The 21,044-nt window shown below is 34.4% G+C and overlaps 3 protein-coding genes and 1 long non-coding RNA gene across 4 annotated transcripts; all 4 read left to right on the top strand.

Moving 5' to 3' along the window:
• The first annotated feature begins 4,255 nt into the window (after positions 1 to 4,255).
• Positions 4,256 to 5,836, top strand: LOC142537086 (myb-related protein 306-like). The gene is made up of 3 exons (XM_075642649.1): positions 4,256 to 4,645; positions 4,736 to 4,865; positions 4,954 to 5,836. The coding sequence occupies exons 1-3, from the start codon at positions 4,513 to 4,515 to the stop codon at positions 5,624 to 5,626; spliced, it is 936 nt and encodes a 311-aa protein (XP_075498764.1). The 5' UTR covers positions 4,256 to 4,512; the 3' UTR covers positions 5,627 to 5,836.
• A 3,458-nt stretch (positions 5,837 to 9,294) lies between these two features.
• LOC142538101 (uncharacterized) lies at positions 9,295 to 10,081 on the top strand. The gene is made up of 3 exons (XR_012818647.1): positions 9,295 to 9,565; positions 9,660 to 9,683; positions 9,927 to 10,081. It is a non-coding gene; the product is annotated as an uncharacterized LOC142538101 (long non-coding RNA).
• A 6,565-nt stretch (positions 10,082 to 16,646) lies between these two features.
• On the top strand, positions 16,647 to 17,286 carry LOC142537089 (mini zinc finger protein 3-like). Its single transcript, XM_075642651.1, has one exon. The coding sequence runs from the start codon at positions 16,922 to 16,924 to the stop codon at positions 17,195 to 17,197; it is 276 nt and encodes a 91-aa protein (XP_075498766.1). The 5' UTR covers positions 16,647 to 16,921; the 3' UTR covers positions 17,198 to 17,286.
• A 2,665-nt stretch (positions 17,287 to 19,951) lies between these two features.
• LOC142537088 (gibberellin-regulated protein 4-like) lies at positions 19,952 to 20,890 on the top strand. Its single transcript, XM_075642650.1, has 4 exons — positions 19,952 to 20,160; positions 20,249 to 20,284; positions 20,356 to 20,389; positions 20,587 to 20,890. The coding sequence occupies exons 1-4, from the start codon at positions 20,098 to 20,100 to the stop codon at positions 20,766 to 20,768; spliced, it is 315 nt and encodes a 104-aa protein (XP_075498765.1). The 5' UTR covers positions 19,952 to 20,097; the 3' UTR covers positions 20,769 to 20,890.
• Positions 20,891 to 21,044: the final 154 nt, after the last annotated feature.

Here is a 21,044-nt window from a genome sequence, read left to right as displayed (position 1 = left end):
GATACATCGACATGAAAATTTGCAGTCCTGTGTGGTCATTGGAGCAACCACACGGGCCGACTAGAAGTTAGTTTTGACATTTTCCGATCAATTCCGACATGATTCTAGCCATTCGGTGAAGTTTCTGTAATTTTCAGACATGTATTTGATTTAATATGAATTTATCAAGTTTTAACCAAAACTATTTCGGTACACATTTTGTACAAAAATGAATTTATATTTCAACATTTACTCTTGATCCTACATAATATAAATTTACTTGAATTATATTTATAAGAAATTATTTCGGCTTGAGCTCATAAACCAAGTGAAATAGTAAGTTATCGAGGTGAGGTTTCTCCACCGTGATGATTTCTACCGATTTCGTGAAATAATAGTATTTAACATTTGACCTAGAATCTACTGCAATACTAGGTCAAATGTTATACCTCACGAAATGTTATGCATAATATTTATACTATTTCATCATAGTATGTTATGCATAATATTTATACTTCCACCCCAATACTAGGTTTATCCATATATTTACATCATATTATGCATTTTTCATTTTTATTGGTCATGTTATACTTCAGATTTAGATTTTTTGATTTATTGATTTATGACTGATTATCGATCGGCTATTACTGCAATGAGATATTAATGTTTGACTACTTATAGTTATACATATCTAAACCCAATTTTATTCCCTCACTGAGTTCCCAAAGACTTAACATCTATTTGTTGTAAATTCTAGATACATGATTACATGAGTTCAAAAAAGATGAAAATTGAGCAAATAGAAATATTAGTTTAGCAAGACCGTGACATTACCGTTAAATTTGTATTTTCGTAATATAAGATAATGATGATATTATGATTCAAGACCACGATTAGATTATAAATTTTGAAGATAATTTGTAATTTTGGACAAATATGAATTTCATAACGAATATAATCTTAGTTTAGGTTTAATTAAATCTTTTTGCAAAGCTGTTTAATTAAATATATGGACATGTTTGAAATAAACTACAGCCATGCATGTGATCCTGAATCAAGTGTTATCAACTGAACTTATTATCAACCTAAGTGGTTTTGCAAATAAATAAAAATAATTTAAATAGTTCACATGCTCTATTTCATTCTATAGCTTAGTTGAACAAACAGAAGAATTGAAAACATGCACAAGTTCCATCAAATATACATCAATCTCAGAATGAGAATGTTTAGTTGGCGATTATCCACAAACTGAATCAACACAAACATGCAATAATTTTATACACTGACGAACTACCCATTGAGGTAATAGTTAGTTTCCGACAACCATCCCATCGTTATATATATGGATATGATCTACATGAGTCCATAAAAAATGAGCTACATTCCCCAGAGACTGACATCATGAGGACTAGACAGACAGACTGTCATGAACAAGCCTTGCCTTGATGCCAGTCATATGTGACGAACAAGTTCGCATCCTTTACAAATTATGTAATAAGCACAAACACGCAAAAAGCAAGCATCTTGACACATCCAAAAGTTTTCGGATCATGTGCCCTACGCTATCGCAGACAAGCCACATGAAGGTAATAATGTCACACAAAATCTTGACAAATTATATATGGTCATGGGGTTGCGGATCAACTTTCGTCATTGCCAAATTACACAACATTCCTCAAACCAGTTTAGTGATTGGCCTTTTCTACAAGAACATAACAGCACCACGAGTCAGTAACAACCAAATTCAGACCACCACGCGCAGTGAATCTCACGATGTGAAAAACAAAAACATATTAACTAGTACAACGAGCAGATACCCCTTGATACCCAGGGATGAACCCATCAAGATCCGGCCCAAATTCCCGGCCCATCATTAAGGCCCACAGGTGAATGGCCCATGACAAGCCCATGTATTCTCCTATAAATACCAGGTTGGAGCGTATGATTATTGGATTCGATATATTGTTTTCAGCAGCGCCCTTAGCTGCTCCCCCCATATATCCTCAGTCTCTGACTTGAGCGTCGGAGGGGCTACGCCGGGACACCCTCCTAGCCCCCTCCTAACGGTCTTATTTGTGATTTCACGCCCAGGGTAATTTTGAAGCCCGTGTCTGGATTAGTGACGCTTGCGTGGATCGAACCCTAAATTTCCCGTGAGTATCACCTCTTGAATTCTCCTGCCCGTGACAGGGCATTTGGGCATGCTAGCCATCTTCTTAAACCAATCCTTGCTTAAATTTTATTTAGCCTTTTCAAGAAATTTACAGGTCACATTCTATATCCATCCATACTATAATACTTCTATACTATATTATCAAGAATTGGAGGTCCAAAGTAATTAACTTTAATATTATGATTGTCAAATTTTTAAATACATGAAATACACCTACTGTAACAATTATTTTACCTAATGGAAATCTACAAAATAATTGCACAGTAAAATATATAACCAAAATATCAAAAATTTTAAAATACTCAAGTGTAAGTTATTAATTTACATATTAATTGATTTAGTAAAAAAAATATCACAGAGAAACGATTATGTAGATACTATAAAAATGGATTGCTAAGGTTTTATATTTAATATTTCTATATATATAAATGGAGAATATTTATTTCTTGAAGTTAATAATGCGACAATCATCTTTAATTATCGCAACTACCCAATGCGGCGGTGCCTTAACTAAAGGCAATGAAACTTAATATTCCTTAAAAACCTTTTTAGGGGTAGCATTAATCTAACAATGAACATTTATGAAGAATTAATTTATCAATTATTGCGTGAAAGGATGATAATTAATTCATTAACTAATTAATCAATAAAAATTAGGTCCCCGCCTGCATAATATCTCTCATTTATTCGACCCACAAGCAAAGAAGGAAATTAAATCACTCGATAGTTCTTAATTAATTTTCAAAAAAATTTAGTTTTTGGCATTTGAATAAATAAATCTTTTTTTAAAAAAAAATAAATTAATTTTCTTAATAACCATATATATACACATTTAAATATTATATATATTTTCAATTGGATTTGGACTTAAGAAGATGATGCACGAATAACACAGTAAAATATTGGGAAGGAAAGAAGACGTGACTTGTTATAAATAGAATTGGGAGTAAATTTATATCTAATGCATTAATGTAAAGTACTTAACTAATATGAGTAGATATATTGTGAGACGGTTTCACGAATATTTATCTGTGAGACGAATCAACCGTAACGATATTCACAATAAAAAATAATATTCTTAGCATAAAAAATAATAAATTTTCATTGATGACCCAAATAAGATATTTGTCTCACAAAAAACGACCTGTGAGACCGTCTCACACAAATTTTTGCCAACTAATATTGAGCGATATAAAATCATATATATGCATAAACACACATATACCAAAATATAAAATATTTTTTTTTCATGATGTTTTTCGAACTAATAGAACAATCCAAATTTTGGTCAATAATTGAATCCAATTTATACTAAAATACGTTAAGCCAAACCATATTTAGAATAAACAGGACTAATAATCTCTAAAATATGGAAAGCAATCGACTAAAACTAAAGAATCAAAAAAATTCCCATCAAGTTTGTTTTATCTGAATTATTCTGTTTTTGATGAAATTTGACTACACTGAACTTAGTTACCAAACTAATATGTTTTGATTAGTCAATTTAGCTGAAACAAAATTTTACGCACTGTGATAATTGAATGAACATATAAATTATTTAACAAACAAAATTAACTACAAATAATTAATTTCTTTGGTGTCTCATACTAAGTTTTCGAATTTTGATTTTGATACATTAATTTTTAATTATTTATTATTTTAGTCAAATTGTTAACATGATATCAAACAAGTTAGCAATGTCCGATGTCACGTCCTTACTACAAAATAATTAATTACGGTTCTAAATTACTGATATGCAGTAAAAAAGTAATTTTTAAATTTATCATACATAAATTGCGCGTGTACATCGATCATGGGTTAACTATTTTAATAATATAAATATAATATAATATAAATATGATATGAGACGATAGAATGTACTCTGTTGCATAGAATTAGGGCAGAAGAAAAGGTCAAATTGAATTAGGGTTTTCAATAATGAGTGATCCACATTGAATGCGACGCGGTTTTGGTAACACATCAGAAACAGAAGACGCCATAGATAATAATAGAAGCACAGCTGACTTTAGATCATGCATTCAGTTAATGCATTAATTTGCTGTCAACTTTTGACTCTTTGAGAGTCCATCTGTTAGGTCAGCGTTGTCATCGAGTTATATTAGATTAGAGAAGAAAACCATCTTTGTTTTCTATATATGCGGATGAGAGACATCCTGTGCCCATTAGACCATTGTCTCCTCTTTTTATTTCCAAACAAGAAATATACTACAAATTAGGAGAGAATTAGATCTCGAGAGATATATATATATAAGCTAGCACTACTGTTCTCCACACTTAGCTTCAAAAGTTAAGTGGAATCGAATCCAATCCAGTCAAGAAACATTAACTAAACAAGGGAAATGGGCAGGCCTCCTTGCTGTGAAAAAATGGGAATGAAAAAAGGACCATGGACTCCGGAAGAAGATATACTTTTGGTTTCTTATGTTCAAGAGCAAGGTGCTGGTAACTGGAAGTCTGTTCCTACACGCACAGGTTACTTGCCAATTTGATCTCTTACTTGGGGCTTTCGATTATGAATGTCTAGTTTCCAGCTGGTTGATTGTTTCTTGATTTGATTTACAGGTCTAATGAGGTGTAGTAAGAGTTGCAGACTGAGATGGACAAATTATCTCCGCCCTGGAATTAAAAGAGGCAGCTTCACTGATCAGGAAGAAAAGATGATCATCCAGCTTCAAGATCTTCTTGGGAACAAGTAATTATAAGCTACGATAAGTTGAATGAAAACAAGTTTACACTGATTAATTACTTACGTCTGAATCTGGGATTTGTTTAAAATCCAGGTGGGCAGCCATAGCTTCATATCTTCCAGAAAGAACAGACAATGATGTAAAGAACTATTGGAACACCCATTTAAAGAAGAAGCTTAAAAAGCTTGAAATGGGCTCTGATGGATTTTCATCAAACTCACACTCTATTTCCAGGGGGCAATGGGAGAGAAGGCTCCAAGCTGATATAAACACAGCCAAACAAGCCCTTAAAGATGCATTGTCCTTCGAAAAACCGGGTCATTTTGGCGGTCAGTCGACGCTAAAAGATGAATCAGTTTCTTATGCTAAACCGGTGCTGCAGGCATATTCTTACGCGTCCAGCACAGAGAACATAGCGAGATTGCTTAAAGGGTGGGTGAAAAACAAGCCGAAATCTGAAGATTCCAAGTGTTCGATTAGTACTCAAGATTCATCGAACAATGCTGTGACCGCAGAGTCAACTTCCACCACAAACTTGTCCGAATCATTTGAATCACTTTTTGGTACATTTGAGTCTTTTGAATCTTCTACTTCTAAGTTTTCGAGACCCGCTTCTCCAGAAAATAGTTTCGTTCATGGTGAAAAGAAACTCGACGACTCCACTGGATTGGCCCCCTTATCGGTGCTGGAGAATTGGCTGCTGGATGATCAAGGGAAAGATTATTTGACTAACTTCTCATTTGATGAAAATTCAGATTTGTTTTAAGATTTGATTATATTGTTGTTCAAGGAAAATGGCAAACTTATAGCTAGATTTTGTGTGTTTCTACTGAACATTCTGATTTTAGGCCCTAACTATGGATTTTTTCTTCTTCACCTTTTTTGTCTTATTGATGTATGGTTCGAAAGTGTTGATCGATGTCTGATATTCATCTTCTAGTTGAGTTTTTGAATGACAACGTAATATTATTGGATTAATTTGTGATATATTCCATTCTTGTTCATTAGCAATTCCGCACTTGAATGTGGTTGGTTACATCCACACTAATTTTAGTTTCCAATTAACTATTTAGAACTGGGTGGATAAATTTTCTCTGTCCGTTTATTGTTTTCATACTCATTGAACTCTATATTTGAAAAAGAAAAGATAAGAAAACCTATATGATTGATTGGGTATTTGTGAAATTAAATTATCACAATCTCTATGATAGAGTACGTCTCTTGTGAGACAGTCTCACGAATCTTTATATGTGAGACGTGTTAACATATCGATATTCACAATAAAAAGTAATACTTTTTTTTATGGATGAATCAAATAAAAAATCTGTATCACAAAATACTACTTGTGAGACCGTCTCATACAAGTTTTTGATTATCTCAATAAGTTGGACCTCATCAAAGTAGCACAGGACATATGAAATATAGAAATATAATGATGGACTGTTGTGATTTAAAAAAAATGGTAAGAATGTATGGGGTTTTGAAATACAGATGATGGTCTTAAATGCTGACATGTGAAGTGCTAGAATCTTTCAGGCTGTAAAGGCGAGAAATAATAAAAACATTATTTTATGTAATTTACAAAAATGGTTTAATGATTAAGGCTTGATCGATTGAAGCTCCGAAGGCCAAAATTCAACAAACGTGGAATTTATCAACCAACATGCATTTTCCCTCGACCCCTTCCCCTTTGACGGAAAAAAATTGAAGGTTTCGTCTTATAGTCGTCGTATTTTGGGGGATTTTTTTCGCTCAAACGTGACTCATTAAAGTTTTGGTCTTAGGTATTGTTTGGTATGCATGATAAAAGATGATTGATTTTTAATCTTTCACTTATCATATGTTTGGTAGTGAATGATTAAAATTGTGATAGGCCCGTTCAACCCACACTCGGCCTGCACTGTATGCATTATTATCCTCTTGTTGATGATTATTTAATCTTTTGGGTGAGAAGGGATGATGTTTGATTAATTAAATTTTCTTTTGATATCCTAAAGTTTAAAATAATTATAAATTCAACAAATTTAATAATATTTAAATATAATTTTTAATTTGACTAATATTATAAATAATTTAACTATTATTGATCATATTTTAATAACTATTATATTATTTTTAACCGTAGATTATAATTGTTTTTAACTATTATTTAATATTCAAATTCTTATTAATATTTTAATTATCAAAATAAATGTATATTTATGTTATTATCAAATTTTAATTATTTTCTATAATATTAATCGATTTTTTTAGTTGTTTACGGAAATTAAAATTAATGAAAATTTAATAATTAATTTAATATTTTAATTTTATTTATAAATTTTTAAAATAAATTAATTCTATAAATTTTATTTATTTATTTAATCATTTTAATAATATATTATTAATTAATATATGACGAGAGCATTTTAGTAATCATAATATAATTAACAAAAACAATCAAACAAATTAAAATCGTCTCAAACATCATATAATTTATTTATTTATCTTTACTTTTTATTTTATAATCACTATTATTATATATCATTTACTTATCATATCACACGAATCAAACGACACGTTAGAATACTAATTATTTTGCTTCTTCTGTATTCCTATTTCACCATAATGCTGCCGAACATGTCATTACTAACATCTGGTCACGTCAACAACATATCCAGTGTGAGATTAAAAATTTACTGTAGTCATAAATACCATTCTCAGTTGTCCATTCTCAGTTGTCCATTCTCTGTCGAACCCGGTTTGGAAATTGAGTAGATGATTTAAAAAAATAAGAATAAAAAATGAGTTCACTGGATCACATGGTTTGGACCCTACGCCTATATATATTTTAACATTGAATGAATCGCAATCCAAATCTTGTGACGACGGAACGCACAATATATATCAATTACAAAGACACGGCCATGTGCGCAACTATACCAAACGCTTCCCTCTCAAATAGTAATGTGCATTTAATTTATTCGACAATAAATAAAAACTCAATATATATATGACATATTAATAAATTCTTAAATTATCAATATTATGCTTTACTTCCTTAATTTTATATATACCACACTGATTTACTTTTAAACTACACCACACATTACGTACTATTATATTATATTATATTATATTACTATATTAATGCAAGATCAAATTTCATGGCATTACACCAGGCCAGCAGCTCTTAGTTTTTCGTGGAGAAATCTGTGCATGGATTGTTCCACTGTCACAAGGTCACAACCTAGGTTTAGCCAGACCTACCCCGAACTCGACATATACGTATTTATATAAAAACAAATATATATTATTATTATTATTATTATTATATTAAAATTATAAATTTTCAAATATTTAATAATAAATATTTTATTCAAAATTTTATTTTTAAATATTTAGAAAATATTGATATAAATATATTTAATTACACATTTTTGTTAATTATTACTTGAATAAAAATCGATAATTAATTTTTAATTGAAATTAATACATTTTAATTTGTGGCAATACCTTTTTCTTAAATATTATTAATATAACTATTGAAAATAATTTTATGATTAATTAGTTTTTAATTTTTTTACTTTGTATTTGAAAAAAATATAAAAATAATAAATTTGACGAGTTTATGGGTCTAATTCGGATTAGATCCATCGGGTTCACGGGACGGGTCCAATGTTTGGAGGGTCGGCTTTCGGGTTTGGTTAAAACTACCCCCGACCCGTGGCCATTCTTATGTGACATCAATGCGATCCTACATGGTGTTGACTGTTGAATGAAAATTTACGACGTTCCTGCAATAAATTCTTTATTATAAGATATTTAACGATTAATTAAATTAAATTTATTTTTAAATGAGAAAGGTCGAGAAATTGGTCCGCGTGTGGCAAACAATTGTCACATTAATAAATTTTGGAAATTATCCTGCATGGAAAATTTCAGGGCAATAATATTGGAATTACAAAAAAGCTTAGTGAAGACATGAAGAGAGCGTATGTTATCTATATATTTTACCACTTGAGAAATAATCAATAGATAAAGTAAATTAATTTTATACAATATTTTTCATAATACATTATTAAATATTATTTTATTATATGATCGTTTTTTTTTTTAACTTTACCAAAAACTATAACAACTCAAACATCACATTTTCGATTGGTCTAACTTCTAGTTGAGACAAAATATATTATCTTACATTATAATTTGCTAACTAGTCATAGCTTTTTTTTAATTAACTATAAATATAATAGTAAAAAATTATATCTTACAAATTAATCAGTATTGATCTGTTAGGCAGCTGTACCAAGTGTGAGAGCCCAGCCCAAGAACTCCCCAAAGCCCAGCCCATTTATTAAGTAAGTTTTTTTAAAAAAAAAAAAAAAAAAAAGGAAAAGAAAGGAACTTGAATCTTCTCTCATATCTCCCGTAACCTTCTGCCATAAGCTTCGTTTTCCTTCTTTCTCAATTTCGAATCTTTGACCGTCGATTTTGGCCGCACCGGTGATCTAAAAATTAAACTAAATATACGGTTAGAAAGCTCTCGACGTAAGCTTTCCGTTGATACCACTTTTGATAGGAAAATTCGAGATTCTCAAAAACCCGTCGGAAACCCGTCGCCCGTTTCTTCGTTAAATCGTCGCCGTACGTCGCCGGAGTTCAGAAATTGATTAAGGGATTTTGTTCTTTTGGTCATAAGCTTCGTTTTGATATATATATTGAGGTATATATTATGATTCCAGAAATTGTTTAAGGGTTATTTCATTTTTGGTTAAATCTGATATCAATATTGACATTGATTATATTTTTGGATGTAGGTACAAACTTTGAGTTGATTCGAGGTATTAAACAAATTTCAGAATATTTAATAAGGGATTTTTGAATTAATGAGATGAATAAATCGAGTATCAACTAGTTCGATGCTTTGCGACGATAAAATAGAAATGGTTGATTTTAGGCATTTTAGTCGAATATTGAGATTTTAGAAATTTAAAATGCCTAAATTGTTGGAAATGGATTTTAAGTGAATTTAAATGGTTCTGAAATTTTTATATGATAATAAGACCATTTAAATTAATATTCAGGTGATTTGTCTGAGTTGGCATTTCCAGGACTTTCTTGAGGATTTAAGATATTTTGTGGTAAATTAAGTCAGTTGAGGTACGCATGAACTGTTTTATTATGACGTCTATATGATGTGAAATGACGTTATGTACTTTGCAGGTATTTGTTATATTTTTGACTATCCTGCACACATATTGATAGACACAGGAGCATCTCATTCATTTTTATCTGCTTCATTTGTTGATGAGCATGAGATTGTTACTATTCCTTTGTTGGATACTGTGTCAGTTGCTACTCCTGTCGGTGTATATTTGATGTCCCGTGAGATAGTTTTGAACTGTGTGATTAGATTTGAGGGTAATATTATTATAACAAATCTAATCAAATTAGCTATGACTGATTTTGACTGTATTCTGGGTATGGATGTGTTGACGAATTATCGAGCCACTGTGGATTGTTTCCATGGAGTTGTCAGATTTAGACCATATTATGGCAGCAAATGAAATTTTAATGGTTATGATTCACAGTCTCGAATTCCATTAGTATCTGCAATGGAAATATTTAGGTTGTTGTCAATCGGCAATGAAGGATTTTTTATCTATGCTCTTGATGCAACACGGGAAGAACGATTGAAAGTTTCAGACATTCTCGTTGTCAAGGATTTTCCAGATGTATTTACTGATGAGATTCCCGGTTTTCCGCCTCAAAGGGAAATAGATCTTAGCATTGAATTGATGCCAGGGACAAATCCTATTTTTAGAGCATCATATCGTTTAGCTCCGACAGAGTTGAAAGAACTGGAAGAACAGCTACAAGATTTACTGGAGAAAGGCTATATCAGACCTAGTATGTCACCCTGGGGAGCTCCAGTATTGTTTGTAAAAAAGAAAGACGGAACGATGAGAATGTGCGTCGATTATCGGCAGTTGAACCGGGCTACTGTGAAGAATTAGTATCCTCTGCCGCGTATTGACGACTTGTTTGATCAGTTGCATGGTACTTCTGTGTATTCCAAGATTGATCTTTGTTCCGGATATCCTCAGCTTAGAGTCCGAGAGGAAGATATTCCTAAGACAGCATTTCGGACACGATATGGGCATTATGAATTCTTAGTTGTGCCTTTCGGTTTGACTAATGCACCCGCAGTGTTTATGGATTTAATGAATCGTGTGTGTGAGGCCCGGGGCCGAAGAGGGCGGGGGTGATCGCTGGTGCCATCAGTTGCACGGACAATGAGCGGCTCCTGGCAGGCTTCTAGGTGGAGGGAACATGAATGAACCGACCCATACGGGAATGAGAGGGATTACGAGACTGTTCAATGTAATGGACTGTACAGTTGAAGAGGGCTTAAAAGATTTGATTTGTACTACTCATATCACGAAGGTGCATCTTCTTTTCGGTAGCTCATCACATAAGAACTCCAAAGTTAAGCGTGCTTGACTTGGGGCAATTTCGGGATGGGTGACCTCCTAGGAAGTTTCCCAGGGTGCGTGTGAGTGAGGACATAAGCACGCTGGAAAGACCAGTCTTGATACAGTGAGGACAGTCGTCGAATCTGGGGCGTTACAGTTGGTATCAGAGCCGACCTCTCTTAGTACGGTGTGGTTCGGGGACGAACCAAGCGGAAGCTGGTGGGCATGTGAGGCCCGGGGCCGAAGAGGGCGGGGGGTGATCGTCGGTGCCATCAGTTGCTGCACGAACAATGAGCGGTTCCTGGCAGGCTTCTAGGTGGAGTGAACATGAATGAACCGACCCACACGGGAATGAGAGGGATTACGAGACTGTTCAATGTAATGGACTGTACAGTTGAAGAGTGCTTAAAAGATTTGATTTGTACTACTCATATCACGAAGATGCATCTTCTTTTCGGTAGCTCATCACATAAGAACTCCAAAGTTAAGCGTGCTTGACTTGAGGTGGGATGGGTGACCTCCTGGGAAGTTTCCTAGGGTACGTGTGAGTGAGGACATAAGCACGCTGGAAAGAACAGTCTTGATACAGTGAGGACAGTCGTCGAATCTGGGGGGTTACAGTGTGTTCCGGGAATTCATAGATAAATTTGTTATCGTTTTCATTGATGACATCTTGATTAATATCCAAGTCACAGAAAGAGCACAAGGAACATTTGAAATTAGTTATCCAAACACTCAGAGAAGCGCAATTGTATGCCAAATTTTCTAAGTGTGAGTTCTGGTTGGACAGAGTTTTATTTTTAGGCCATGTTATATCAGCACAAGGAGTATCTGTTGATCCTAGTAAAGTTGAAGCTGTTATCAATTGGCCTAAAACAACCAATGTGTCTGAGATTCGAAGCTTTTTGGGATTAGCTGGGTATTATAGGCGTTTCATTGAGGGATTTTCTAGAATAGCTAGGCCTATGACCCAGTTGACACAGAAAGATCGACATTTTGTATGGACTGCAGAATGTGAGTCTAGTTTTCGGACTTTGAAAGAAAAGTTGATCACATCTCCAGTGCTAGCTTTGCTTTCAGGCTCAGGTAGATTTGTTGTCTGTACAGATGCTTCTTTAAATGGACTGGGTTGTGTTTTGATGCAAAATGGGCGAGTGATTGCGTATGCATCTCGTCAGTTGAAGTCACATGAGGCTCGATATCCAGTTCATGATTTGGAGTTAGCTGCCATTGTATTTGCATTAAAAATATGGCCTCACTATCTGTACGGAGAACAATTTGTGATTTATTCTGATCACAAGAGTCTAAAGTATCTTTTCACACAGTCTGACTTGAATATGAGACAGCGTCGATGGTTGGAATTTCTTAAGGACTTTGATTGTGAGATTCAGTACCAACCAGGACGAATGAATCAAGTTGCAGATGCTCTGAGCAGAAAGGTTCAGCCTAAAATGTTGGCATCTTTAACTATTTCAAAAGTTAATGAGCATTTGGGAACTTCAAGATGGACTTACCAGTCTAGGGGCGACTACTTTATAGTTTCTGCTATTCAAGTTGAACCGCATATTGTTTCTAAAATCAAAGCAGCACAGAAAACTGATCCGCATGTTCATAAATTGAAAGAATTGACTCAGACAGGTCAATCAGACAAGTTCAGTGTTGCTTCTGATGGATGTCTGCGCTATAATGGTAGGCTCGTGGTTCCGAATTTGATAGACTTAAAAGAAGCTATACTTCGAGAAGCTCATTGTAGTCGACACAGTGTTCATCCTGGAATCAGACAGATGTATCATATCTTGAAATCCCATTACTGGTGGGAAGGTATGAAGAAAGAAATTTCTGACTTTGTGGCTAGATATTTGACGTGCCAACAGGTTAAAGCTGAGAGAATGAGACCTGGTGGTATGTTACATAGTCTTGAAGTGTCACAATGGAATTGGGAGCACATTGCTATGGATTTTATGACACACCTACCTCGTTCTAATCGTGGCTGTGATGCGATTTGGGTGATTGTGGATAGATTGTCTAAATCAGCCTATTTTATTCCTTATGATCGTACTTGTACTTATAAGAAAATGGCAAAAATGTACATCGATCATGTAGTGAGATTGCATGGTGTGCCTGTAATCATAGTATCGGATCGTGATCCCAGATTTACTTCGAAATTTTGGGGTAGTTTGCAATCAGCATTGGGTTCAAAGTTGGCAATGAGTACTGCATATCACCCACAGACAGATCGTCAGTCTGAGAGGACCATTCAGACACTCGAGGACATGTTGCGAGCAGTCGTGATGGATTTTAGTGGTGGTTGGCAGGAATCATTGTCATTTGTTGAATTCTCTTACAATAATAGCTTTCAAGCAACCATCGGGATGGCCCCATTTGAAGCTCTATACGGCAGAAAGTGTAGATCTCCTATATGCTGGGAAGATGTAGGAGAACGACAAATGTCAATGCCAGAATTTATTCAAGAAATGAAAGAAAATGTTGAAATGATCAGGAAAAGAATGAAAGCAGCTCAGGATCGTCAAGCCAGTTATGCTAATAAAAGGCGTAGGCCTTTAGAATTTCAGGTTGGCGATCAGGTTTTCTTGAAAGTATCACCGTTTCGTGGTACTATGAGATTTGGGCGGAAAGGGAAGCTAGCTCCGCGTTATATTGGTCCATATGCGATTGTTGAGAGGATTGGCACGTTGGCTTATCGTTTAGACTTGCCGCAGAGTTTGTGTGCGATACATGATGTGTTTCATGTATCTATGCTACGAAAGTACGAGACGGATCCTTCTCATATCTTGAGGACTGATGAGGTGGAGTTGGATAGTTCCCTTAGCTATGTTGAGCATCTAGTGCAAATTCTTGATCGTAAAGAAAAGCAACTTAGGAATAAGACGATTCCACTGGTTATGGTGCAATGGAGTAGACATGGGAGAGAAGAAGCTACATGGGAATTAGAGGCTAAGATGCGTCAGGAATGGCCTCATTTGTTTGAAGATGTAATAAATTATTCCATGTATTCTGATTTCCCTATGTACTATCAGTGGTAAATGTTTGTAAACCAATTTTGCATAAATGTAGTGTATGGTAGATTTCGAGGACGAAATCTTTTATTAGTAGGGGAGAATGTGAGAGCACAGCCCAAGAACTCCCCAAAGCCCAGCCCATTTATTAAGTAAGTTTTTTTTTAAAAAAAAAAAAAAGAAAAAGAAAAGAAAGGAACTTGAATCTTCTCTCCTATCTCCCGTAACCTTCTGCCAGAAGCTTCGTTTTCCTTCTTTCTCAATTTCGAATCTTTGACCGTCGATTGTGGCCGCACCGATGATCGAAAAATTAAACTAAATATACGGTTGGAAAGCTCTCGACGTAAGCTTTCCATTGATACCACTTTTGATAGGAAAAATCGAGATTCTCAAAAACCCGTCGGAAACCCGTCGTCCGTTTCTTCGTTAAATCGTCGCCGGAGTTCAGAAATTGATTAAGGGATTTTGTTCTTTGGGTCATAAGCTTCATTTTGATATATATATTGAGGTATATATTATGATTCCAGAAATTGTTTAAGGGTTGCTTCATTTTTGGTTAAATTTGATATCAATATTGACATTGATTATATTTTTGGATGTAGGTATAAACTTTGAGTTGATTCGAGGTATTAAACAAATTTCAGAATATTTAATAAGGGATTTTTGAATTAATGAGATGAATAAATCGAGTATCAACTAGTTCGATGCTTTGCGACGATAAAATAGAAATGATTGATTTTAGGCATTTTAGTCGAATATTGAGATTTTAGAAATTTAAAATGCCTAAATTGTTGAAATTGGATTTTAAGTGAATTTAAATGGTTCTGAAATTTTTATATGATAATAAGACCATTTAAATTAATATTCAGGTGATTTGTCTGAGTTTGCATTTTCAGGACTTTCTTGAGGATTTAAGATATTTTGTGGTAAATTAAGTCAGTTGAGGTACGCATGAACTATTTTATTATGGCGTCTATATGATGTGAAATGACGTTAAGTACTTTGTAATGAGTTGTGACGTGCCTTATGTACTTCTGTGAATACGTGATTGCACTCATGCATTTATTTGAGTTGATACTATTAGTGCATACCATTTCGAGCCTTGACTCCTTTGATTGCTATTGATATTGATTTATCGAGTTGTTGCGTCATCGATGGAGCGGGTGGGTAGGACTAGCACTCCTGATGACTTGCATGAGAGCTGAGCGGGTAGCTCCCATACCCTCGATGCTACGTGCATGGATGAGTGGCGACTTGATGTTGCGTTGCTACGTTCCTGGCACGGGTGGCCACTGTTACTGTTGTTGATGCGATTCATTTGGACTTCGTTTGGTATCCGTTATCGATTGTTACCTTTCATGCATTGCATTGCATCGCATTTTACTTGATGTTATTTCATATCAGTTATATTTGTGGTAATATTACTAGTTCGTCGTACTAGGGACCCGACCCCTCGTTTCTTTTTATGCTGTGGTTGTTTTTGATGCCATAGCAGGTTATCCATGAGGATTTGACGCGTCTGGTGGAGCGTCAGGTAGTGGTGCCCAGTCGTCGAGTCATGGTTGAGAGTTCCCAAATATATATACTATATTATGGAGTTATATATTTGCCGGGGAGATGCCCCGTGTAGCTGTACTGTTATTTTTACGATGTTTTGAATTGATAGTTAGTTGTGTGATCGAGCCTTGCCGGCTCTATATGTGTTTAGTCCTGGCCAGTGCGGCTATAGGGTTGTGAATTGATGTTATGACTTTATTTCGAGTATATAAATGTTGTTTGTGTTGTTTGGAAATTTTTGTGATGTCCTACTTACGGGGAGGTTGTGCCGAAATTTCTATTGGTCCCAAAAGGAAAATTTTTAATCGCTTTCGCTGTTTACATTAATAAATCCTGGTTGTTTGATCATTAAATAATAATCAGGAGCACGGGCCCCCACACCAAGACCCTTACTTTCTCCTGTGATATGTTATGTAACTGAAACGTAAAACGAAAAGATTAACTTAATAGATTAAAAAAATTTAAACGTTCAGAATATTATTCGTTCCAACTTTAATCAAACCACGACCATATTTATTTATAGTCCAAAAAAAAATCAAATAAATAAATAAATATATATATATATATATATATATATATATATATTGAGAAATGAGAAGTGCACCCCATTAATTAAACCTAAAAAAGAGGTTGGGCATCAAATTAATTCAAATATTCTGAATCCACAATCACGTTTCGGTTAGTTGGCCCATTTCCTCTCAAAAAGCACTGTTTCTGTGTCATTCAGATTCAGTATCGCCAAAATTCACCTTACTCGGCTTGGAGGTAATACCAAGCCGTACGTCTAAAAAAGTTGTTGCATAATTTTTTTTAGAAAAAAAACTTAAATTTATGTAAATTTCAGCTTTATACAATGCGATTTTGTATTGATTGTATAAATAATTTCCATAAGGGTTAGGGTTTGTCGTTTCATATTCAAAGGAAAGGAACTTGCTAGCTAGCTTCCACGCTCAACTCAAAACTTCCATATTTCCCCAACTTGGAATCTGTTCTTCATTCCAGCCTCGCCTCAAAAGATTGCAAGCTGAGATGGAAAAATGCCAAGTTGTTCCGAAGAGTGACGCAAACTCGTCATTTACCGCGACAAGTGTGAGATACGTTGAGTGCCAGAAAAATCAAGCGGCGGATGTGGGAGGATATGCCGTGGACGGTTGTGGAGAATTCATGGCTTCTGATGAGGAGGGAACTGATGGTGCACTTACTTGCGCCGCCTGTGGCTGTCACCGTAGCTTCCACCGGAGGGAGGTTGGATCGGAGGCGGTTTCAGAATATGCCACTTCTCATCCACGTATATCGAGTAACTGAACCGTGTTTCTACTGCTTATGTATGTGCATGAATTTCTTGAAATATATTTGTATATATATTCCTTTTAAAATGTTTTATCTTTTTTCTTATGAATAATCTTTCATGTTTTGAGCTTGTTCAGTAGTTAATTGCATGGATATGACATTACAAGCCAGCCAATCCGAATACTTACATTGAAAATTACTTCGAAGGCAAGCAATTAACGCCTCTTACCTTTCTAATTTAACCTAGCTAATTGTACGGATAGACGAAAAATTATAAATTTTTTAAATCATAATTAGTACAAATTATTTTGTAACACCATACGTGCATGAGAGTTATATTGATACATATTAGGAGCTAGCGAGTCTCGTGCATGTGCGATGGACAAGAACAAAATGCTCTCAGGTTAGGTATTGGTACGGAGGGAGCAAACCTTTAGGTATCTGTTATTAAATTTGGTACATGTCAAATCCATATATGACGTCAATAGTCCATTCTTTTTGGACAACACAGACTAACAAAATATTATACAAGCAGTATTTATATTTTATATATCTATACATGTATACGTAGGTTTGATATGATACGAACATCGCTGTGATGACGTCCACTTATTGAAAATAATATATTACGTCAAATCGACATTACTCGCATCAATATCTACTAAGAGCAATTATAATATATTATGTACTGAAACAAAATCCAAACCCGATTAGCCAACTGTACATTTGTATGCTATGATTAATTATAACTCAGAAGCCCACATGTTTGAGTGCAACTATGGGCACCCTCAATTAGGGGTCGATGAATGTATATATGAATTTGGGCCGAGGGAAACACATTCAATGTTTATTTAAATTGACGAAATATGATGATTCAACTATTATAATATTACAATATTCCGAGTCTTATCAAATGATTTTCCATTCCCATTTAATTTGGAAGACAATTCAATTGAAGGTTTTTATGTAATTATTATTATCATCATATATATATATATATATATGATAATAAAACACAGTTTCTATCATTAAGTTATTTAGGTTATCTCCAGCACGGTAAAGTACATTTTGCGTTACATCAGTGTTACATAAAAATCATTATTTCCAACCCATATTCTCTACAATAGAATTATTCACACTATTTTTTTATTTTAACAATTAAAAATTTAATATTGATTTAAAATTACAAATAAAAATATTATAAAATTTATTAGTTACTTAAAATAAGATAAAACAAAAAAAATGTGGAGCAGCTTGTAGGTAGTATTGCTTCAATCCAATGTAAAAAATGGTGATGTTATGCTTGGAGATGACATTACTTGACCATATATAATACATTTATATCCAAAAAAATTAAAAGAATATGCAAATATTTTAATATTATAGAAAAGAACCGATTCCAATCATAGATTTATTGTGAAAAAGGATTGCGTACAGCGCAAACGGCGAGCAGTATTGATTTCACGTGCCTATCAAACCCCACCACATGTATTAGGCCTCCGCATTCAACTCCTATCCATAATTTGATCAAAAACTTTAATATATTTTGTTTTCTTATCCTTGTATTCAATTTGGTTTTAATAGTGGGGTGTACCCTCTGTCCCCAACTTCCCAAACTAACACCCCCCCTCCCACATGGTCTCACGTTGTTAATTTATTTACACGACAATAGTAAAGGATACTTTACCACTTTTATGGGACCATAACAACCAAATCTTGTTTTTGAGACAGATTCATTGCATGTATATATACTACCATTCAGGAGAACATAACAAATTTCACACAACATACGACAAGTTATATATCTTGAAAACGATATGATATTGTTCACATTGAGTTTAAACTATTATACATTTGTTTTTTATATTTATCCAAAGGACTTCTTCCAATTTATAATTCCCAACAATAGCTGACAAGAAAATAATGACGTGACTTTAGTTATTGCTGGCGCGTCCATTGCTATGTCACATTTTGATTAAAAATAATTAAAATTGAAGAAAATGTAAGTTAGTGGAGATACTGTGAATTGATTAGAGTGTTAACGAAGAGAGTCGAGCTGATTAAAAAAATATTTGATTTGTATTCGAGCTGAACTCAAACATTTTCGATGAACCAAACTCAAGATCAAATTGTTTTGTCAACAGTTCGCGCCTAATATTTTATTAATATAATATAAATATAAATTAGATAAATACAACTTTAGTGTTTCGAGTACTTAATTTGGAGCAATAGTTAACAAACATGTTCAAATATTTCGAGCAGAATTCGAACAAAAAATGTAAATTTTTCGAACTTTGAATCGAGTGAACTCGAATAGAATTAATTCAAGTTGAATTTGAACCTTAAATTCTTCATCATATTTAGCTCGATTTGATGTATTTATGCTTTTTCAATAGAATGATAACAAGAAAAAAAATAATTTCCAACCTAAAAAAATCGACCAAGTGTTTGAGATAGTAATTGCCAAAGAATCATCATCATGATCGGTTGATTACATTCTACATGTAGGGGCACTATCCACATGATAAAATCAAGGGCTCAAATTTAACCACACATACACGGGGTACATTAATTTTTTTAAAATCACATATGTGTGTGAATCTTGTTTATCCAAAACACGTGGAGGCAGTGCCTGTTAGGGTAGCATGGACTTAACCATCATGATCATGCATGTGAAAAAAGCATATGTCAAACAAAAAAAAAAGGAGAAACTGTGGAGCATGTGAAGGTCTGATATATAATGTTCTGTCCATAAAACCTAGCGGGGGCCAATCCCCAACCAGAAGCCCATAAAATATTGATAGCCCTAACAAACTCATGAAAACCTCTATTTAAAGCCTCCGCATAATAGCCCACAACCCCCACGGATCACACTTCAGTTCTTGAGCGTACTTGCTGCTCGCCTGAACCAGACAATGGCCAAGTTTCTTGCATTTCTACTCTTGGCCCTTGTGGTCATTTCCGTGATGCAAATACCTGTGAGCAGAGTTTGTCTTCCTCGTTTGGGTAAAGGTGTTAAATATTTTAGCTCTCTCATTGTTTTCTTGTTTCTTTTTTTGAACCCAGATCATGGCTTCCCAGGAGGATATTCAGCTGAACAAGGTTAAATTTGTACCATTTTATTACTCTCTGGTTTGATTTCTTGGCAAGTGCTGATGTTTTTGTTATGACAGAGCCGATACGGTTCCGGCAGTTTGAAGGGCTTCCGTAAGTGATAAAATGTCTCTCTTCTGCGTTTTCCTTTTCCTATCTTGAATGACACCATTGTTCAGAATACATTCATATAGTAAAATCGGAGGTGCTTCCCGAGCACAACACCCCATTGTTGCAAAATGTTATATTATCTAATTACTGGTAGAGTCAGAGAAGTTTGACCACAAATTTCATTTTGTGTGAATGACCAGAATGCCCCTCACAATGCTCGAGGCGGTGTGGGAGGACCCAATACCACAAGCCTTGCATGTTCTTCTGTCAAAAGTGCTGCAGAAAATGCCTGTGCGTGCCCCCTGGCTACTACGGCAACAAAGCTGTGTGCCCCTGCTACAACAACTGGAAGACCAAAGAAGGAGGTCCAAAATGCCCTTGATCAACTCCCTGCTAATTATTCCATACCAAAATATGTTATAAGCTGCTAATATTTGTCTTGACATGTGAGTTTGGCCTCATATTTCTACCGACTTTCAAGTATTAAGAAACGATTTTATTTTACGTCTTGTATGGGATTATGCGAAATTGATAATTATCTCGAACCCACTCGGCTTTTGCTTGAACTGCCATTAATAAACCGTTATTATATTAAATGCAAACATTTATTCCATGTCAACTGAACTTATAAATAATCTATATTATATTACTGATTTTT

Source organism: Primulina tabacum, chromosome 2 (assembly GCF_025594145.1).
Source record: "Primulina tabacum isolate GXHZ01 chromosome 2, ASM2559414v2, whole genome shotgun sequence".
Taxonomy (NCBI): Eukaryota; Viridiplantae; Streptophyta; class Magnoliopsida; order Lamiales; family Gesneriaceae; genus Primulina; species Primulina tabacum.
This window is presented reverse-complemented; position numbering and strand designations above follow the sequence as displayed.

Excerpts from the sequence above, each read along its gene's own strand:
- LOC142537086 (XM_075642649.1), top strand. The coding sequence starts at position 4,513 with ATGGGCAGGCCTCCTTGCTGTGAAAAAATGGGAATGAAAAAAGGACCA. Across the intron at positions 4,646-4,735 it reads GTCTGTTCCTACACGCACAG|GTCTAATGAGGTGTAGTAAG; the intron begins GTTACTTGCCAA and ends TTTGATTTACAG. Across the intron at positions 4,866-4,953 it reads CAAGATCTTCTTGGGAACAA|GTGGGCAGCCATAGCTTCAT; the intron begins GTAATTATAAGC and ends TTTAAAATCCAG.
- LOC142537089 (XM_075642651.1), top strand. The coding sequence starts at position 16,922 with ATGGAAAAATGCCAAGTTGTTCCGAAGAGTGACGCAAACTCGTCATTT.
- LOC142537088 (XM_075642650.1), top strand. The coding sequence starts at position 20,098 with ATGGCCAAGTTTCTTGCATTTCTACTCTTGGCCCTTGTGGTCATTTCC. Across the intron at positions 20,161-20,248 it reads TTTCCGTGATGCAAATACCT|ATCATGGCTTCCCAGGAGGA; the intron begins GTGAGCAGAGTT and ends TTTTGAACCCAG. Across the intron at positions 20,285-20,355 it reads AGGATATTCAGCTGAACAAG|AGCCGATACGGTTCCGGCAG; the intron begins GTTAAATTTGTA and ends TTGTTATGACAG.